This window comes from Castor canadensis, chromosome 13 (genome assembly GCF_047511655.1).
Source record: "Castor canadensis chromosome 13, mCasCan1.hap1v2, whole genome shotgun sequence".
Lineage (NCBI taxonomy): Eukaryota > Metazoa > Chordata > Mammalia > Rodentia > Castoridae > Castor > Castor canadensis.
The window spans coordinates 74,849,219-74,870,755 of record NC_133398.1 but is presented as its reverse complement, the minus strand read 5'-3'; the positions used below and the strand labels follow the sequence as shown (position 1 = coordinate 74,870,755).

Here is a 21,537-nt window from a genome sequence, read left to right as displayed (position 1 = left end):
GGTTAACTATGTTGGTTCAATCATTCCACGTTGTATTTAAAAATAATAAAATGACTTTGTACTCTCTAAATATATATAACTAATTTTTCAATACCTAATTTTAAAAGAAAATACAAATTTAAATGGTAAAGAGATAACATTATAATTCCAACATGAAATGCTATAGTCAAAAAAGACAAACAACACCAACTGCAAAGATACAGAGAAACTTCAGTCCTCCTATCCTGCTATGTGAATATTAAATGGTAAAACCACTCTTGAGAACTGGTAGATTATTAAAAAATTAAACATACACTTATCCAATAATTTCCCTCTTACCTGTCTACTAAACAGAAACGAAAGCATATGTCCACACAAAGACATGTGTGCAAACATTCATAGCAGCATTATTAAAAATAACCAAAAAGGAGAATACACATATCCATCCATTGGTGAATGTATAAATAAAGTACAGTGTAGCCATACTACTTTGCAATAAAAAGGCATATTACTGATACATGTAACAGCATTAGTGAACCACAAAAGCATAATAAAAGTGAAAGTTATCAGAATCTGAAGGCTAAATACCCTATAATTCTATTAACTTTATAAAATTTGAGAAAAGGTAAAACTATAGAAATCAAAACATCAGTGAAATATGCATATTAACACTCTAAAGAGGAAGACTGGCGTTTCCTCCTCCTCCTCCTCAGATAGTTTACATAAAATTTTATTCTTTTTTGCTATTCTTCAAAAATTCTTTGAATTACCAAATCCCCAATCTCTGCCTTGAAACTTTTCCACCCATATGGTTCCAGACATATGGTCTGGTCAGTATTTTTAAAAAGAATGTATGGAATTTTACATTGTTTCAGCCTTGAATCATACTCTAAAACAACTCTTCAAAGGCCTTAGCAATTGAGTAAGGTTCATTTCAGTACTACAATGGAATAATATTCATCTTGCTACGAGGGAGTAATACTCATTTTCGTATAATTTGAATGTTAGAATTAGTATTTCTTAGTATATAGTGTTCAGCTTTATTTAGCAGTGACTATTGAGTAATATTGAATAGGAGGCTTGTTTAGAAAGTGGAGATGTTAATATGAAATGGAAAAACTAATGCTCAAAGGATTCAACAAAATTTTCCAAAAGGCACATTTACAAATTCTTCCTTCATTCTTTTTCAAAGACAGAGTTAAGAATATTTATTTCAAGTCTTTGAACTCTGAGCTCCTCTTTATTCAGAAGTCTGCATTTCTACTTAATCATATTTTCATATATTGAAATCTTATCTACATTTATATATGTTTTTTCTTTTTTAAACAGAAGGCAGGGCCATCTCTTATAAGACATTCAGCCTGCCCTGGTAAAAGAGGCCACAGGATTTTAGAATAAAATAGCATAAGAAAAAGTCCATTCCCCTACAACACAGTTGTGTGGAAATACTTACATTGAAGTCATACAACACACCAAAGTTGGCTGCAGATGCTTCTTCAGCTCTTGGGACTGTTTTCCTAGGTAAACTGCCATATGGCAAACCCCAGAGGTACTATATGAAGTAAAAAGAGCAGTTAACAATTGAAACCAAAATCTGAAGCACACATGTGATCACAAGTGGTTTTGGTTAAAAAGCACTTCTGAAACTTTTTCATAGGGACTCTGTGGGTCTCCATGTGGGGTCCTGTTTTCTGGGAATCAACTAAATCCAGAGTTAAAAACAAAGGGAGTGCTAAGGACTCTGTATCCTTAGTTCAGTGGACTAACAGGGTTAGGGAACCACAATTTCCAGGAGGCTTGCTGAGAAGCCCCACCACCACCTCCAAAGTGGTCTGATTTAGAGGACGTCTGGAGAGAAGAGAGGTGACATTTGGGGATACTATAGTACCAAAGTACAAAGCTATGCTACCCACATTTCATGTAAGAATACTCCTTAGGCATAGAAATGGAAGAGGAAGGGGGGTCTCTCTGTCATGTCAAGGAAGAGAAGTCTGAAGAGAATCAGTCATGTAATTAGAGGGTGTCAACAAGGGAACACTTGCATCCTGATTATTGTATCTATGCCATAACTAATTTGTTCTAGCCAATTAGAAGAGAGAGAAGTACATTTGGGAATAGTACTGGGAAGGCAGTCAGCCAGGGGCAGGGCAAGAATATTGTCATAGGGAGATGAGAACTGGAAAAAGCAGCCCAGCCTATGGGCTTGCCAAGCAGAAGCTGCTCTTCCACCCCAGTACTAGGGGTTGAACTCAGGACCTTACACTTGCTAGGCACATTCTCTACCACTTGAGGCCTTTTTGCATTATTTATTTTTATTTTTGAGACAAGGTCTCACTTTATCCAGGATAGCCTGGATGCCAACTTCCTATGTGTACTTCCCTGCATAGTTTGGGAATGCAGGCACCAGCCAACATGTCCAGTGGAGATGGGGTCTGGAGAAGTTTTTCCCAGGCTGCCCTTGAAACACAATCCTCCGAATCTTTGCCTCCCAAGTAGCTAGGATTACAGACTTGAGCCACCGTACACAGCAAAAGCTGCTTCTTATGTGAAATAGAACTTCCCTCACCTGGGGCTGGGGCAAAAGATGAATGTGGTTTGAAGCCTGTGTGCAAAGTTTGACTGGGCAAGGGCTGGAAACCAGTGCCTGCTCATTTTCCTCTACACAAACGGCATGTGCTTCTGCTGTAGCCCTTTGGCCCTCTGGTTTCCCAGACTGTACGATCAGTAATCATTACCTAAGAAACAGGATGCCTCTTAGCATCTAACACAAACCTATGAAAGAGCATCCTAAGCCAATAAGCTCCCAGCTTTCAGGATGCATCCCATGAACCACCACACACTGGGCATTGTGTAATCTAAGAGTTCAAAGAGATTAATGACAGCCTTTCATTTCCTCCACATGGAGGCAGCATGGTTTGGTAGAAAGAGCAACTGCAGCTGACAAGACTCCATTTCTACTGCCTCTGCCACCGAGTGGTATTTCAGTAAGCGGTGATGGAGTGGGGGTTGGGTGGGGGATTGTTTCAGGTTTCTTTAGAAAGATGAGCAAAAACAAAGTTGGTTTTAATTTGAAATAGATGAAACATGCACATTCTGGTACATTGTCTGAGAGTTTTAACTTGGGAGATAAATTACACAGGGCTTATCATTTACATCCGCATTCCTCTATGACAGTGCACAGTGTGAAGATAAAAGGTAGAATCATGGACCATAGTTCCAGAACAACTTAGTAAAAATAAATAACTCTCTCTGAGACAATCACTATGTCCTATCACCAAATGTGACTCAGTTTCCACATGTTTTAAGTGGGGAAAGAAAATTCTTAAAGACAGTCTACCTTATAAATTTGTTGCGAAGTAAAAGTGTTTTGCACTATTCAAAGCTAATATCTATTTAAGACTACAACACATTACTATCATTATGCTAAAGAGGAGGCTTGGAAAAGAAAATGTCACTTATTTTAAACTATGAGGGTAAAATCACTCAAGCACAAAACTTTGGCCCTGGTCAGTGCTGCATTAAACAAATTGGTTTTGAAATACTGATACTTGAAAAAGCCCTTTGTTAAATAAAATCTAACCTACTCATGTATGGTAAGCATGTGATGCGGTCAGAGTCATTTAATTTCATGTGGGCAAAGGTCCCAAACTTAATCTGTTTTTTGACTCTCTTTCCCACATCAGCTCAGGGCTTTGCCTTCTTCCTCAATCTGGACTATTTTACATTCTGACTTTGTTCCTAAAAGATCAATCCCCACCAGACCCCATTGAGAGCATGTGCATGTTAGGGTGGGGGGATCTTAATTTATTTCTGGGAAAAATGCTCATTTTATGTTTCTTCAGTTTAGAAAGGTTGGATGCTTTGAGTCTTATTAAGAATTATTTCTTTTAAAGCATACTTGGTAAAATAAATGCCGCCCACTGATGTTAAGCCTTCCTCTTAATCAATGCTGCTTAACCTTGGGGCACAGACACCACCTTGAGAATCCAATGGAAGTCACTAACTTTCCACATGAAAATGCACATTTAAACAATAAACACACCATTTTATATGTAATTTTGTGAGGGTCACACACCCTCTGGGCAAGGATTAAAACCTTTGGCCCATGGGTACCAATCATTTTAAAGGTTAAACTTATTAACAAATCTTATCACTATATGAAGTGAACACGGTAAGTTAGTCATTCTACTTTTAAATACCACATAAAAGCTTTTCTAGGAGAGTGATCACATGAGAAGCTTCTTATGTGATGTGAGATCTCACCTCTGGCAGCATGATAAGGCTGAAAGTCAGGATAAAGAGAACCATATTTACACCATACATCCATCTCAAGAAGAGGAAGTATGAGGCCACTGATGAGCCAAACTGACCTGTTACAAAGAAAATAAAAAGAGTGAAGGGGGAGGTCAAAACAAAAGCTCCACCATGGTAGCTTCCCAAAATACATCTCCTAACTGAAACATATTTCACATTTATGAGCTCCACCCTTCTTTCTCCAAGAAAATAACATGTCAGTCAGGATGGACGTGCTCTCTGTGACATAGAATGGAGAAGGTATACAGACTATAGCTCTATAGATTATAACCTACACCTTTAGGGTCCATCCTAGGGAAAGCTACCTTGTGCTTAGCAGATAAAATTGCTACCTGCAGAGCCTACTTTATTCCTTGAGTTAATACAGATAAGGGAGCAAATAGATGTAAAGTGGTAACTGCAGTGCCCAGCCTGTGGTTAGTTGTAATTACTGTTTTTCTCAGGCAAACAATATCCTTCTCAAAACAGTTCACCACATGCTTTATGGATGGTTCTCCTTTCATCCATCTTGTGTTGTTTCCTCTCACTACTGGCATTTCATAGAAACTGTTATCCACACAATCTGTTTTTTTTTTTTTTTCTTCTGATGGTACTGCAGTTTGAACTTAAGACCTCATGCTTGCTAGGCAGGCACTCTACCACTTGAGCCACTCTGCCAGCCTCATCCACACAGTCTTACTAAGTATTTTCTGCCAGGAATTGTCTTGGACATGAAATACAATGTCATAGGCAGGGTAGTTGCTCTAAGAATTAATTTTCAGTGCAATGTGGAAACAAAACACACTACATATAAACATATATGAAGATTATAATATAATATAATAAATTATAGCCAGATGGGTCCTACAAGTAAAGTATTGATAGAGGTTGCTTTAGGATGATTTGTTAAGAGAGGTGTATCAGAGAAGATAACATTGGAGCTGAGATCTGAGGAAGAGCCCTGGAACAGAGGAGAAAGCAACAACAAAGATCCTGAGAAAGGAAAGAGCTTGGGAAAACTGGGGAACAAAATTGAAGCCCTGTGAGGTTAGAGTACAACGAATGATGGAGGAGAGTGGCGACAGATAGCATTGAAAGGTGGACAAACCACATTACATGGGGCCTCCTATGGCAATATGAAAGTGAGGATTTTATTTAAAATATAATGAGAAGTCACTGACAAGTGTTGATTAGTGAGGCTTGAAAGTGTAGGGCATTGGTGCCACCTTTGAAAAGAAAATCACTGCAGCTTTAGAGAATGAATTGAGAGTCAACAGGGAAAAATGTTGTGTCAACTCACACCTGCCCAAAACAGTGAATGGTAAAGTGATCTGGCCAATTTGTATTGACTGAGGAAAAATAAATACATAAATAAAAGCATCCTCTTAAAAGCTAGAATGGAAGAATAAATAAAAACAGGGATTTGAGGTCTCAGGTTGAAATGTCATAGATTTACCAAAGAAAAGATTCTTTGCTAATCACCGAAGGTTCAGCATTCCCAATCTGCCCCATCATCACTTTCAGTTGCCTAAGAAAAAACAATGACGAACTTCAGTCACCCTTTCTGCCTAAGCACCTCTGCCCAATCTCATTCAGCAAATCCCCATTTCATGGCCAATGAAATCCTTGAATCCTCTGTCTTTGAAATCTTCTGAATGGGAAGCATTTTTACTTCATGTGGTGTAAATTCCAGCTTCTACTTAGTAAATGAGGCCATCCTCCCATGAGAGCAGTATTTTTATTTCTGTAGCTTTGTCTGTTCTTTAGGTACCATTTTACGTATAACCATAATAATACCAGGTTAAGGTTTTTGGAAACTTAAAAAGAAGTCAATTTCTGAATGGACATTTTGGAAGAAAGAAATTTTTTTGAGGATTTGTTTTTCTTCAAACTCAAAAGAGAACTCGGATTCATTTCATATTACAGAGGGGTGTATCATATTTTACGAGCATGTGGTTTTGTTTTCTAGGGGTTTTTTTTTGATGTTTTAGCAAGGATTTATTTTAGTATAACAGGATCAAATATGGAGAAATAGGGAAGAAAAAAGAGAGAAACATCTCCTGTTCTACACAGGAATGGGAGTAAAGACTCCAAGAGCATGTAGTTTTGATATACCTCCTCTCCCTGCCCCGTACTGTAACCATGAGCACTGCTCCCTGTCTCCCTCCCTCCTTTCCTTCCTTTGTTCCTTATCTCTTTCCTTCCTCCCTACTTTCTTCCCTCCCTGCCTCCTTCCTTTCCTTCCTCCCATTCTTTCTTCCTTCCCTCCCTTCCTCCCTTCCTTCTTTCTTCCCTCCTTTCCTTCTTCTCTTCTTTCTTTCTTCTCTCCTTTCCTTCTCTCTTCCTCCCTCCTTCCCTTCCTTCCCTCCTTCCTTCTTTCCTTCCTTCCTTCTTTTTTCTTCTTTCCTTCTTACAGATTTCTTGTGATTGTCACCATGACCTGCACCTCTCAGCCCTCATACGACCCCTGGAAAGTGAGCTTCTTAAGCATAGATTTTAAATGTACGTAATGCAAAAGAGAAAAGTAAATTAAGATGCTTCAGAAAAATATCCCCTCCTCTAACACACACTACATGTTATAAATAAAATACAATTTAGAGTCCAAAGCTTCAAAATTCCAGTCGGAGACTTAAAAGTTGTTTCACAACTATTTTAGTTGAAGGTAGATTATTAACAAAGCTCTAAATGTAAAGAAAACAAATTTCAGTAAAACAAATTCTATTAAAGCTATGATTTTAGAAAAGACCCAAACACAGTTCAGAAAGACCAGGGAATCCACAAGTCAACACTTGTTCCATATTCCACACACTGTGGCAGAGTAGAAGGTGCAAAAACAAAACAAAGATGAGAAAGTGAGCCAACCGACTGGCATGGAAGCTCCACAGAATCTTTCCCTGTCTTAACGCAAAAAAAAAGAAAGCTTCCACTATTAACCATGCTTATGCTAGCAATTCTATCTTACTGAAGGCTGCTGACAAAAACTGGCATCCACTAAACATTGTATACAATGTGGCTGAAAAATCATAAGAGAAAAGATAGTCATTTCCACAAGCTTAGTGTCTCAGGTCAACCTGATTTACTCTTGTAAGGAACAAAGATGGGTAGTAGTAATCATAACAGTAGCCAGCATATCTTGATGGCTGCCTTTAGAATCTGATGAGGTTAAGTGTTGTTAGTCTTACTTCATTACTCTGAAAACTTAAACACAGCAGTTGACTAAAGCAGGAGATGAATAATAATAACTAATGTAAGAATCTTTGCATCAGGCTCCTATTTGATCTTTGTTAGCTTATTAATCATGGAGCCCCTGTGAAGTAGAAGCTGTTGCATCCTCATTGTATAGAGACTTATACCAACGGTTGCATAAGTGGTAAGCAATGGAGCCAGGACTCTAAACCATGCAATCTTCATCTGCAGGTGTTTGACTCCAAATCTAGATCTCTCTTAACCACCTGTTTCAGCCTCTCAAGTAAGACTGTAGTTCAATTATTTTCTTTTAAAAATGTGATGTGCAAAACAACTATGGAATGAACATACATGTCTAAAAGAATACTTGTAGATAATGTCTATCAATCATCTAAGTCTAATTCAAATTCATAATTTGGACAGTTCCCATAAATACTCAATTCTTTTCTTTTCTTTAATCCAATTGATAGATGCTGCTTCCATAGTAAATTAGAAATGTATTAAAATTCCTTGATATGTGTTAAAGTGAGAATTAAGTTTATGCATACTCTTGTAACAAATCTTCTTGTGTTTCTTTCAAATTAAGGTTAAAGTTTCACCTCTCCCCCTGGTTATTTATTATTAAGGAAATGTAATTTGTACCTTGTCATCATATGTAATTTCCTCTCGAACAGATGGGGAATAAGGCAGCATTTCTGAATGGGAAAACACCAAATAAATGACTGGCTATATGAGTACAGCATAAATACCATTATGTTACATGAGGATGTGAAGCACAGATCTTTTTCCAATGAGCCTAGGAGTAGACAATTAAACATGAGAAATTTGATTTTTATTTCCTAGAGTCCTTGGGGACCAGAAGAGAAACACAAGGTTTAAACTCTGTTCTGGCTGCCCACCTAAAGTGATCTCTAGTCTGAAAAATAAATCAATCATATATTTTTGGTGTTGTAATCTATTAAAAAAAAGCAGATTTTGTTTCTGAGAAAGATTTATAATCTTTAGTTTGAAAGACATTGAGTTATTTAATCTCAGTCTCAATAGTAATATCTGTAGGGCAGTGGGTAGAGATTATATTAGAATACGTTTTCATGCAGTTTCTTCAACAGAATGTGCATTGTAATGAGGTTCATAAGGTTCGTACCAATGAGAGCAAGCCTGAAATTTTAGGTATTGACTCCTTTACAAGCCTAGTGTATAAAACTCCATGGCATTCCCATGCAATGTGGAACTTCACAGCATCCTCTGTGGCAGGTATTAGCAAATCAATATTTTAAATGAAAACAGAGTAGGAGTCACCAGGTGAGTATCTGAGCCATCCTAATAGAGGGATCTAGGTCTTACTACAATCAAGATGGTAACAACCTAAATTTCAGAGGCTGAGTTTAGTTCCTTTCTTAATTCTGCCGATTATTGATCAGGAGTTTGGGGGAACAGTGAAGGCTGGTCATTTGGAGCTGCATTAAAATCATATTTTTAAAATATTTGCTAGTATTTACTTAGAGATTGAGTACATGGATTAGAAAGACTTATGAGGATAGAGTATTGCTTCCTCTCTTTGGAATAATCCATAATCCATAATGATTCTCATTACTTACTCACATATTTTATGATCTATCTTTCCCTCCCACCAAACACATTTGGATTTAAAATAAATGAAGGTAGGGTTTTCACTGTCTTTGCCAGCAGCAATAGTGCTTACAACCATAGCTAGGATATGGTAGGCTTACAGTGAGCATTTACTCAGTTAATTAATCAGTAATGCCAAGCTCACTCAGAAGATGAGATTATTAGGTGGTTCTGACATTCAAAAAGAATATAACAATATTTCTGAAACTTTTGTATGTTTTAATCATCATTTATTTTAAAGAAAAGCATTTATGTTAGTTATATGTTTAAATATAGTTTATAAATAGGGTGCATATTTAGCCAACTTCATTCTTAAAAGAATTTAAGAAGACAAATAAGAAGTAGCGTTCAGTATGTTTTCTATTTAAATGTTTCAATAATTTTCACTCAAAGGTATAAAATAGAAAAGTTTACATGTCTGACTATACATCTAAAACTGATTATGAATTACACATCATGGAAGGTCAACCTGGAAATGACTTTGCATAGTAACTACTCAAACATCCAGATTTCATATGAAACCCCAGATGTAGATATTGATGATCAGAGACTAAAAAGATTGCCTAAAGTACAGAGTCGGTAGGCACAAAATGGCATCAACCCTCAGAAAATGGATTGCATCTGGAGCACAGCTCAAGTGGTAGAGGGCCTGTCTAGCAAATGCAAAGTCCTGAGTTCAAACTCCAATGCCACAAAAAATAAATAAATAAATAAGATTTAAGAAACAGGTTATGTGTTCCACTGCTTTCATTTTTCATCCTGTTTAGCTTCAAAGACCATCACGGTTACATGTTTTCTTACCTTTGGTAAAGTACTTCCTACAAATTGACTAGTCCAATTCAATGACTCTAAGAATATATTCCTAAACAGACTTCCTACCTTCCAACTAACACAGTAGTCCAAAAGAATATGATCTGTTTATGATTATTAATATCTTTGTACATTAGAATCTTACAAAATATGAAATGTGTAACAAAATAACTCACTCAAAAGTAAACATATGCCTAGTGCTGAGGACTCATGCCCATAATCCTAGCTACTTGAGAGACTGAGATTGAGAGGATTGTGATTTGAGGCCAATCTGGGAAAATAGTTCATAAGACTCTATCTCCAAAAAATAACCAGAGCAAAAGAGACTGGAGGTATGGCTCAAGCAATAGAGTGCCTGCTTTGCAAGTGCAAAGCCTTAATTCAAACTCTAATGCCATCAAAAAAAGAAAGAAAGAAAAATAAAAAGTAAATGTGAGAAAATGGGAACTAATTCCCCAGGTAGGATAACTATCAAGAAAGTAGTTAACTACTCATCTTGCCATTGACCTGATAGAATTGCATAGAAGTGTAAAGCATGCTGAAAAGGAATAAAAGCTTAAAATATCTTCTTTAAAGCAAAAAGGCTTGAACTCAGATTTTCCTTGTATCTCATCTCTGCTAGTAACTACTTCAGCACAGCTATTTAGCCACACCTGTACCACAGGAAAGTAAAATTGCATATCCCACACACCTTGATAATTAAATGAAATGATATTTGTAGAGTGTATAACTCACAGTGGCACTCCATAACTGATAGTTATGGTGATGGCTGATAGAACAGAAAATAAGGATCAATTTACAGTTGAGGGAAAGCAACATTAACAGTGATGAAGTCAGGACGTTGTACCCAACAAATTATATATAGAAAGAAAAATAATGCACATTTGTTTAATTGTCCATCTTGGCTTTTCCAAATTTATTGGAAGAAGAAGGAAGATAATTAGAGGAATTATTGTGAACTCTCAATCTGTGTTTTCTACTGTGACATTCAGAATAGATGGTGATCATTTGTGTGACTGATTCCTGTGTGTAGTTTTTGTTGATAAAAATAACTTCATCCATGTCTACTCTACTCAAGATGGAAAACTGAAACACAGGTGGGTATGACATTATTATTGGAGTAGGCTGGAGACTACTCTAATGTCTTTAAAAATAATTGTTCGTATGTATTTTTGTTAACTATACATTCGCATTACAAATTTCTCAAGCTAACTCTCACAACTGATCACGATTCAACCCCATCTTTCATAAATGAGTAGACTAAAGCCCAAAGATACTGAATGACTGACTCAAAGTCAAACAGCTCATCTGTAGCAAGGCAAGGACAACCCACAGAGTTCTTTCCACATTCCTTGATCAGGATCTCACTGCTCCAAATGGCCTTATGTTTCTTAATGCTTCTCACGGTACATATTCCAGCTATACCATTGAAACCTAAGGATTCCATGATAATTGCTCTTTTCTGATGTGTCTAAAATCCTTTCATTTATTTCGTAGAATGGTAGACATTTAGAGAATGTGTAAAAATTTTTATTTAGCATATATAAATGCCAAGTAGGATCTAGGAATGAATAAAACAAAATATCTACTTTCATATCTATTGGGAAAATGGCATGAACACAAAATGAAATGAAATGAGATTACATTAAAATATAGTATTTTAGATAGGGACAAGTACTAAACAAGACATAAAGCAAGAAAGATGTAGTACAAGAAGTTTGTGGGAGGAAGTTCAACTAATGATCTGATGTATTTCATTCATTGTCATTTAATAAGAGAAAGAACTAAGGGCACGCCATTTCTAAAACATGTCCAAGCACGTCAGTAAATGTCTCTCAGCTCTGTCATCTCCCTAGAGAGCCTCCGTTTTAATTATGCATTTAGCCAGCATGAAAACCTAGCTCTGATCTGAAGGTGCATGGATGAAAATTAGATCCTTCTCAAAACCCAGAATATGGCAATGTTGTGCTCAAATATTGTACAAAATGAAGGCACACTATGAATTATCATGTTCCTAGATAACTGCTGCTCATTGTCACAAGTTTGAAAGTGAGGTTTAAAGACTTCTTTACTGCTTGGAAAAATTGTTCATTTTTATTACTTTCTAACATTCATGAGAGTATATATTTTCAATATTATGTTCACTACTAGAATAAAACCACTATCTTTTCGCCAGGTGCTAGTGTCTCAGGCCTATAATCCTAGCTACTATGGAAACTAAGATTAAGAGGATTGCAGTTCGAGGCCAGCCTGGGCAAATAGTTTGAGAGACAGGCACCTCCAAAATAACCATAGCAAAACAGACAGGAGGTGGGATTCAAATGATAGAGCATCTACTTTGGATGCACGAAGCCCTGAGTTAAAAACCCAGTGCCACCCCAAAAAAAAAAAAGTAAGAGAGAAAAAAAATACTGCATTCTCAATAATATGCTTCAATGTTGTTAAGCGCAATACTGAGTTTCCTATCCAAGAGAAAAAGCCAGTTCAGAGTGGAAATGTTTTGGTCTAAGGTAGGACATGAAAGTGAAGTCTTCAGTGTCATTCTTGGTAAGTGCTAATAAATCACGCTAATTTAGATCTGGAATGTCCCCAAGAGGCCCAATGTGTTAAAGACTTAGTTGCCAGCTTGGGGCACTGTTGTGAAGTGGCAGAACCTTTAGGAGGCGGGGCTAAGTGGGAGATAGGTCACTAGGAGATACATTGGAAGGGGTTATTAGCACCCAAGCCCCTTTCTATCTTTCTCTTTGTGTCCTGAAACATGTTTCCTCTGCCACATGCGTCTGCCAAATTTGGCCCAAAGCCAAATGGTCAGGAAGCTATGGACTAAAATCTTTGACATTGTGACCCAAAATAAACCTGTCTTTTAGGATGATTATTTCAAGAACTAAGAGTTGACTAACACACAAAACTTCACAGTGATAAGAGGAAAAGTAAAGTATTTGGTTAGTTGATTTGTTTGTTTGTCCCTCTTTCTAAAAGTCCATAAACCAAGAAATAACTTTATGAGACATTTAGCTAGGACAATGTTCCTCATCTATTGGGATATAATGAGCACTTACTTTCAATTGCCTTGATTTTATTTTCCCATGGGATACAAGCAGCTTTGAAATTCTCAAAATCCCGAAGAAATTTTGCCCATTTCTGAAAAGGAAGTCGAGTACAATAGTAAGATCCAACCTCTTGGGTTATCAAGATGTTTTTTTCCACCCCAAAACATCACAAGACCATGAACTTGGAAAGATCTTTCTGGTTCTAAGTACTGCTTTTTTGTGAAAAGGGAAAACAGTGTGTTTTATTTGCCTCTCTATTTTCCATCATCCCCAGACTAACTTAATTCAAAAAATATTTATTGCAGAGTGTGGTGGTGCAGGCCTGCAATACCAGATAAATGGAGACTGAGGCAAGAGGATTACAAGTTTGAGGCCAGCCAGGGCGACACTGTTTCAAAAAAAATTACCAAAAAATATTCATTGATCTTTCTTTTAGCGGAATTACCACCACTCAAAAAAATCTATTCTACCAGATAATAACGAGCAGGAATTGAGTTAGCACATAATAAAGGATTGTTACTTACTATATGTTTAATTAATATTCATTACATAAAGGAATTGATGAAATATAAATAATATATAGTTCCTTGAAAGGCTTCTGGTCTCTTAGAGTAGATTGTATAAAAACGGATCATTTAAATAAAGGAAAGTGTTCTCTCCCGTGGGTTCAATTCTATGACACTCTGACTGAGGCAGAGCAATCAACTAAATGAAAAGGCATGGTGTCATAGGGTACCATGATAAAAACTAATAGGTTCTATTTATAAAAGGTCTTCCTTCCATTTTTCTCCATAGTGTTGGTTTATCTATCATCAAGGGGACCACTAGAAAGAATGAGAATGGGAAATATAACCTGGCAGATGTGCCTGTTATGCTGGCAGAATGTGAGAGCTGAGTAGGTATATTGAACCTAAATAGCAGTATAATTCTGAAGTTCAGAGCATTACCCCAAACTAGAAACAGCCCAAATCTCCATCTACAACAGAATAAATGAATATAAATAAATTGTTGCATCTTTGCATAATGTAATACAACAGAAAAAAAAAATTAATGGCAACTCCCATCACAGCATGGATGTGTCTATCTCATGAGGTTGATCATGTAACAAAGAAGCCAGAAATTAACTCTAAACACTATGTGACTCCATTTATTTAAATTATAAAAAGTAAATAAAATTAATCTATCGTGTGGAGGGACTCAGGTGGTAGAGTGCCTGCCCTCGCAATTCAGACCCTGTACCAGTACTGCTAAAAAAATTTATCAAGTATGTGTGTGCATATATATATGAAAATTTAAAACTATGAACTTTATTCACAAACTATCTTCATAAACTACATCTAGTTTACAGTTGGTATAACATTTATAAAGAAAGAATAAAACCTATGTACACACTTTATTATGAGAATTAAATGTCTTAATAGAAGAATTCTGCTATTTGTATAAATGTTAGTTTCTTTTCTGTATTTCCCCAAATCTGTATTTGTGTCAGTACGCCATTATTTTTTTTCTTATTTTCTATCCAATATATGGTAGAGGTTTCTGATAGAGAAAAGATATATGATCCTACAACTTGTAGACATTTAGAAAAAGAGACCTTGACAAAATGCCTTAACTTCGAGAATATAAAAATACAAAGGGCACACAGTCTTTTACATTTGGAACTGATAAAATGATACGATAAGTCTTTTTCTACAAATTAGTATTTCTCAACTTATTATTATTATTTTCGTGGTACTGGGGTTTGAACTCAGGGCCTCCTACTGGCTGGGCAAGTGCTTTACCACTTCAGCCATGCCCCAAGCCCTCAGCTTTTTGTTTATAGTTTCATTTCTCTATGGTTAATTTTTTATCTGCCCTCCACAAATGTTAATGCCACAGATATTCTGTGTATATACTTACTCATTTGTGCTTTATGCACACAAACAATGTGATTGCTTGTAAAGACTGTTTAAAGATTGTTTTTCACCTGCTCAGAATGAAAGTGTTCTCTCCCTTGGGGTCAGTATGGTATAAAGCAGACTGAAGAATGCACATGCTTACCTTGGCCATCATCATCTTAAATGCAAACCACTGCTTTCCTTTTCCTTTCCCAAGCGCCCCTTCATTTTCACTCACAAATTTTTTTGCTTCCCTGAGAAAATGAAACAAAATAAGAAGTCAATGGAAGTGGATTGTGGTTAATAGAGTTTAGGGGTGGAAAACAATTTTATTAGGTCTGCATTGTACTTCTTCTAGACCCTCTAGACACTTCACAAATTAACCTAAGCTGTATTTTACAACCTAGAGACTTTGAATGCATCTTTAAACTCTGACCAGGAAAAATAAGATATTTTAGTCTCACTTATTAATCTTCCAGAGTCATCAAAAATTAAGGAATTTATACTAAATGTCAAAATAGAGAACCCTAGTTCTTCTCATTTCTATCACATATAAAATTGAATCTGAAGTTTATGTCAGAGTCTGGCAATCAGAATGTTTATTTTAAAATACTTCTTTTAGAGCTGGTAGAGTGGCTCAAATGGTAAGAAAAAAAAAACAAAACTTTTTTTTCTTCTTTTTAAAGAATTCCTTAAAAAAAGAGCAGAGTTTAGGGCAAACTGACATAGAACACAATTACTGACCTGGTATTTAATCTCATAAAAGCAATTATGACTTAAAACAAACAAAAAAAATCATACTATAAAGTAAATGCAGTTGAAGAAAGAGAAGGAACGGAAAGAATTATTTTTGTTCTCACATTCAAAAAGGGATTTTTGAGCCTGGAGCCAGTGGCTCATGCCTATAATCCTAGCTGCTCAGGAGGCAGAGTTCAGGAGGATCGCAGTTCTAAGCCAGCCCAGGCAAATAGTTCATGAGATCCTATCTCAAAAAACCCATCACAAAAAAAGGGCTTGTGGAGTGGTTCAAGGTGTAGGCCCTGAGTTCAAACCCTAATACCACAAAAATGGGGGGTGGCTTTTTGTGTGGTACTGGAGATCAAATCCAGGGCTCACCCATGCTAGGCAAGCATTCTACCACTTGAGACACACCCCAACCTTCCCCTAACCATTTTGTTTGTATTTTGATTTTGATATTGTTAACTTTGCCAAGCTGGCCTCAAACTTGCAATCCTCCTGCCACAGCCTCCTGCAAGTAGCTGATTATAGTGTATACCGCTAATGTAGCTCAGAAAGGACTCTAAATCCCAACCTTGACATCCCAAATATTTATACATTTATAAACTTATATTACTGCCTGTTAAAAAGAAAACATTAATTCATTTAAAAATATAATAGAACATATCACAATTCATATAAGGTTGTTTGGTCCTTGTTGTGAATTGAATGTCCCCCAAATTTCATATGCTGAAATCTAATTCCCAAACTACTAGTATGTAGAGTTGGGGACTTTAGAAGTTATAGTCATGCATTGTTTAGCAGCAAGGAAATATTTGGACCTAGACACATTCTGAAGGAATGTGTGCTGAGAAATGTATTGCTGGACAATTTTGTCTTTGTGAAAATATCACAGAGGACATTTATACAGACAAAGACAGTATGGTACCACTAGGCCATGTCATCATATGGGACTGCCATTGTATATGTAGTCTATCGTTGACTGAGATGTCATTATGCAGTGCGAGTAATTAGGTCATGAGGGTCAAGACAGCAGAGTCCACAAAGCTAGCAAACTCTCTTTTCACCATGTGAAGATGCAAGAAACCTGGAAAAGAGCCCTCACCAGAACCCATCTATGTTGATGCCTTGGTCTTAAACTTCCAGCCTCCAGAACTATGAGAAATAAATGTTGGCTGTTTATGGTAATTACTTTTATCAGCCCTAAAATAGTCATTTTTTTGTTGTATGTTTGATGAAAAGAATTTTCTCTAGCTCCGTTTCACTGAGGGGCTAGAGAACATATGCTCCACCTAATGGAAGGATGCCTCAATCACCATATTGAAGGACAACTCAAAATCTGATTGTAGCTCCTCAGGTACAATGCTATGCTCAGTTGGATTGTCCCTGGAATGTATGGTTTTACAGACAAGCCCTTCCTCAATATAAATAAACTTATTAGCACACAAAGTAAGCCTTAAAAGATAAAGGTTAATGAAGGATTTCTGTGTAAGGCTTTCCAAACAAGAATGAACATAGAATTTTTAAACCTTTTGATACCACCGTAAGAAGGGGACTAAGGTAGAAAGCAGAAAAGTAGAGGGGATGAACCAATTCGGGTTATAGTACATATAAATGTAGAAATGTCACAATGAAAATCTCTGTATAGTTACCTTAAACAAACAAAAATGCCTTTTTTCAAAAACAGAGAACAGAAAGGTAAAATAGGTCCAGTCTAAGGATTGGTACCAGTGGGAGGGGAGAGGATATAAGGAAAGGATGTAAGAGGGTAAGTGCAATGGAAATATTCTGTATGAAAATGGAAAAATGAGACATTATGAAACTATTCCAGGAATTGGGGGGAGGAGTAACAGACAATGATGGAGGGGGTAAATTCAACTACGATATATTATAAGACATTTGTAAATGTTACAATGTACCTTCAGTATAACAACAATGTGATAATAAATTTTTTAAAAAGATATTATTTAATATTCACATTAAACGCAGTATTTTACATCTCACGGTGACCAAACACAACACACATGGGCTGGTGGAATGGCTCAAGTGGTAGAGCCCCTGCCTAGCAAGCATGACACCCTGAGTTCAAACCCCAGTACTATTAAAGAAAAAAACCCACCAAAAATCAACAAACACACTTACTGATTTATCTGACACCAGGAATTGTTGCCTTCTTACTCACCTGTGGACATGTGTCCAACCAAGTCTGGCATACTACACAAGCTCTCTTCAGCCATCAAACAAAACCTCAAAAGCAGTCCCTTTATAGCAAGGACAATACCTCATCCTTTTCACTCCCCATGGCATTGGCCTTGACTATACGAGGTTCTTAAAAAATGTAAACTTTTGGAAATGGAGCTGATGGTGTAACATGGGGAGTATCTAACAATTGAATTTGCCACATTAATTAATGCTTGAGAGCAAAGTTATTCCCAGGTTTTAGATTGAACCTTCATCATTAATCTTCTCTGAAATTCAAATGAAAATTTCTTAGAAATGTAGAAATGGCAAGAGTCACTAGACTGGCCTTTTTATCAAGCACCCTGACATTTGACCTGACCTCATGGCAGAGAAGATAAACTGAAAAATAATTTCTAAAATATTCCACTAATTTGCAAATGTTCAATAAAGCCATGTCAAAATTATAAACTGAGTTCTCGTGGCTGAGTTTTTAGATCCATGCAAAGAAGAAAACATCTTATTTAAGCATTAACTATGCATTTCAGAGGTGATAAGACCAGAGAGAGGATGGCATGTAGTAGACACTTCATAAAATGTTGAGCTGAGATCTCTAAAAATGAAGATCAAGTGATCTCAGTTTCAAGCAGCCTCTGTCATTTGTCTTTGTGACCTCTCCCACATTTTTAATGCTTTATGTACCCATAATTCACACTTACCCAGGATTCACACAGAGCTGAGCAGGGTGTGACACAGGTTCTCCATTACTGCATGACTTTAAAAAGGTCAGGATATCTTAACAAACAAATGGTCCAACAATTGCTTCCCTACTTGTCAAGAGGGTGGCAAGAATAGGTGAGAAGCAGCTATACAAGTATTAAAGGGATTATTGCACAGTTACTTCTACTGTAATGCTTCTTTTAAAACCTCAAATTTGTTCTAACGTAATTGACATATTACAGAATGATTTGGAGCATGACATGGATTTGAGGTTTCCTTGTGTGTGATTTTATCCACAAGAAACACTAGGTAAATGCACAAGCTACCCTCAGCTAAACCAAGCAGCACAGGAATGCACAAAATGTACTCATCTACTAGCTGCCTCACTTTCCCATATAGGTTAGAAATGCCACACCAAGTTACAGCTGGTGTCACAATAACCCTCCTTCCAGACTTCACAATAACTTGTTAGCTGCAATTCTTTTGAAGACATCTTTCACAAATAAACTTCTTTTTCAAACTGAATTGTCATATTTGCTGTAGTATTCATGTATTTCTTCACCACTAACCTGTGTTGAGTTGCTACTGCCACTTTTCTTAAATTCTTATATTTTTAATGTGTCACTAATGATGTTCATAAATACTGTACCCCATCCCCATTTTCCTATAAATCTTGGGGGTTTTGTTGTCCAATTTTGCATAGTGAAGTGACTGTTTTAGGGACTCATATCTTGTATTATGGAAGAATGGACTTTAGTTCAATTATTTGGCATTAAGAATTTTAAAAAATAATAAAACCAAGTATTCATCAGCGTTATGACATCAGTCTCTATTATAATGAACACATATAGAGAATCAAAAAATTCTTAGGAATCTGGGTGTGGCGTAAGCGGTAGAGCACTTGCCTAGTAAGCACAACCCCTGAGTTCAAACGCCAGTGCCACACACACAAAAAATTCTTCTTGGTAGTAAAATCAAAATTTGTTTTTCAAATGTAAAAAGAGCCCATTTAATGGGCATATCTACTAATGTAGATACCTAGCATTTAATATAAATGACATTCAATCTAACCTATTAGGGTTATATCACTTTCTAGGTAAATGACCATTTAAAAAGTATGATTACTTTCCTAAGCAGTCAGAAGTATAATAAATAACTATTCTTCTCCATATTTCTGCCAAGATTTTTAATTTTGTGAACAGATAATTATGCTAATTTTGTGAGGTGATGAACATCAAGCCAGCAAAATGTGAGAGAAAGAAATCAGTGTTATAATCAAATTAAAATCACCACAAAATTAATTCCTAATTCATTTAATAATATAGAACACTACTTACATGGCATTAATAAGGTTTTTGTTAGTTATTATAAACATAATTTTCCTTTAAATAATATAAACCAGTTTTTATTGTTTGTCTTTTCAAGTGGTAGTAGTTTTCCCTTACTCTAGGTATAGTTTCAAATTTTTCTTTCAATTCTTATCCTACCCCACCCTCAATATGCCTATCCTGAATGGTTTTCAGACAAAAGTCCAAACTACTCTTTATTACATAAGCTTGAATATGAATTTATTCTTTCCCTAATGTTCTGTCCCCTCTCCATTCTCTAAGATATACACACACATTTTAAACCAAAGAGGTCCTTGAGCAATAATCTTAGCTACTCCCTACTCCCAACTGCCCACTCTGGCCAGAATGACTGCTAAACTCAACTTACCCAAAATCTTGAGGATGCTTTTTACAATAGAGCCAAAGGCTACAGGATGAGCTAAAGAAGATTGTTCAGCAAGTAGACCTACTTAGCACCCTAAATCTAATGCTTGCAGAATATAAAGAAGTACTCTTAAAGCTTGCACGCCCAGGATAAGTGACATGGGACTGGACAGGTCAGTGACTCACTGAAACAACATGCCTTAACACTATTTCAGGACTGGTCTTGGCAATAAATTGGCAAGATTTCAGGATGGAAGGAAACAAATATCATACAATTCCACTCTCCCTGACAACAAATTTCTTAACCAGAAAGCAACATCTTTCCTTGGGCAATAAGAAACAAGGTACAAAAAGAAGATATACAATATGGATGTAAATATTGACCAATATCCCTCATGCTAAAATGCCCATGACAGATACCAGAAAGTAAGAAAATAAATGTCATTAGAAACCTAAAAAGCAATAAAATAGATTTTTCCTATAGTTAATCCATTTTTCTACCCATTTGTGTTTATCTGAAAAGAAATTTCACTTCATGGCTAAAGTGAAATAGGCCTTTGTGGTTAAACTTTGGCTATCTATTGGCCCTATACCATCCAAACGTCTGACTGAAAAATTTGTGTCATCCCCTTGAAATGAATTCAAGAAAAGTTGCCTGCCAAGACTGTAATCTGGTCCCTGGATCTTGGACTTCAAACAAGCCCTGGTACAATATGCACCACTCTCTGAGCTGTATGTAACACCAGACCCAAGAATAAATAATTGAGTGAGGTCTATTTAATGACAATAATACCTGGCCTCATCATTCATTTATCAGCCCTGTGTTGGTAATTAGAATAATAATGTTCCATGGGCTTTCAAGATGCTTTCACAGTTAGTTGAAGGAGCACACTTTGGCCTAACTTACAAAATAGATAATTTACCCCAACACACGATACAACCCGGCCTACACAGAAGAGCTAGGACATGCTATCCTGCTTCTGACACATTCTAATCCCAGGAAGTGTGTTCCCCTTTGGGTTAGGTTAAGTTGACTTTCCTTTCCTCTTGTTTTCAGTTTGATAGTATGATTGAGCAATCAATTTATTGCTCTAGTAAATAAAAGCCATTTCAAAACTGGTGTTTAGGGCAACTGAAATCAAAACTTGTACTCATAAACACTTCCAAGTATAAAAATCAGAAGAATGAAAGATGTTTTTCCAATAAGCACTACCACTTAAAAAAGAATTAACCAATAGCCCAAAGAACTTTAACTTTTCCTGAAACACTTCTGAGTAACTGAAAGAGAGTTACAGAGGCAAAAAACTATTCTACTATACAGAGATGGAAAATAAGGATCATAGACTTTCTAGATGATATAACTCC

The 21,537-nt window shown here is 36.4% G+C and overlaps 1 protein-coding gene across 1 annotated transcript in view; it reads right to left on the bottom strand.

Annotated features, from left to right (window-relative positions):
• The window catches only part of Tmc1 (transmembrane channel like 1), a 125,952-nt gene that overhangs the window by 71,117 nt on the left and 33,298 nt on the right, over positions 1-21,537 (bottom strand). Inside the window, exons 5-8 of the mRNA XM_074052182.1 lie at positions 14,988-15,078; positions 12,957-13,038; positions 4,243-4,349; positions 1,433-1,531 (exon numbers count right to left, since the gene is read on the bottom strand). Of these exons, the coding sequence (XP_073908283.1) occupies positions 1,433-1,531; positions 4,243-4,349; positions 12,957-13,038; positions 14,988-15,078 (379 nt within the window). The remainder of the gene's footprint in view (positions 1-1,432; positions 1,532-4,242; positions 4,350-12,956; positions 13,039-14,987; positions 15,079-21,537) is intronic.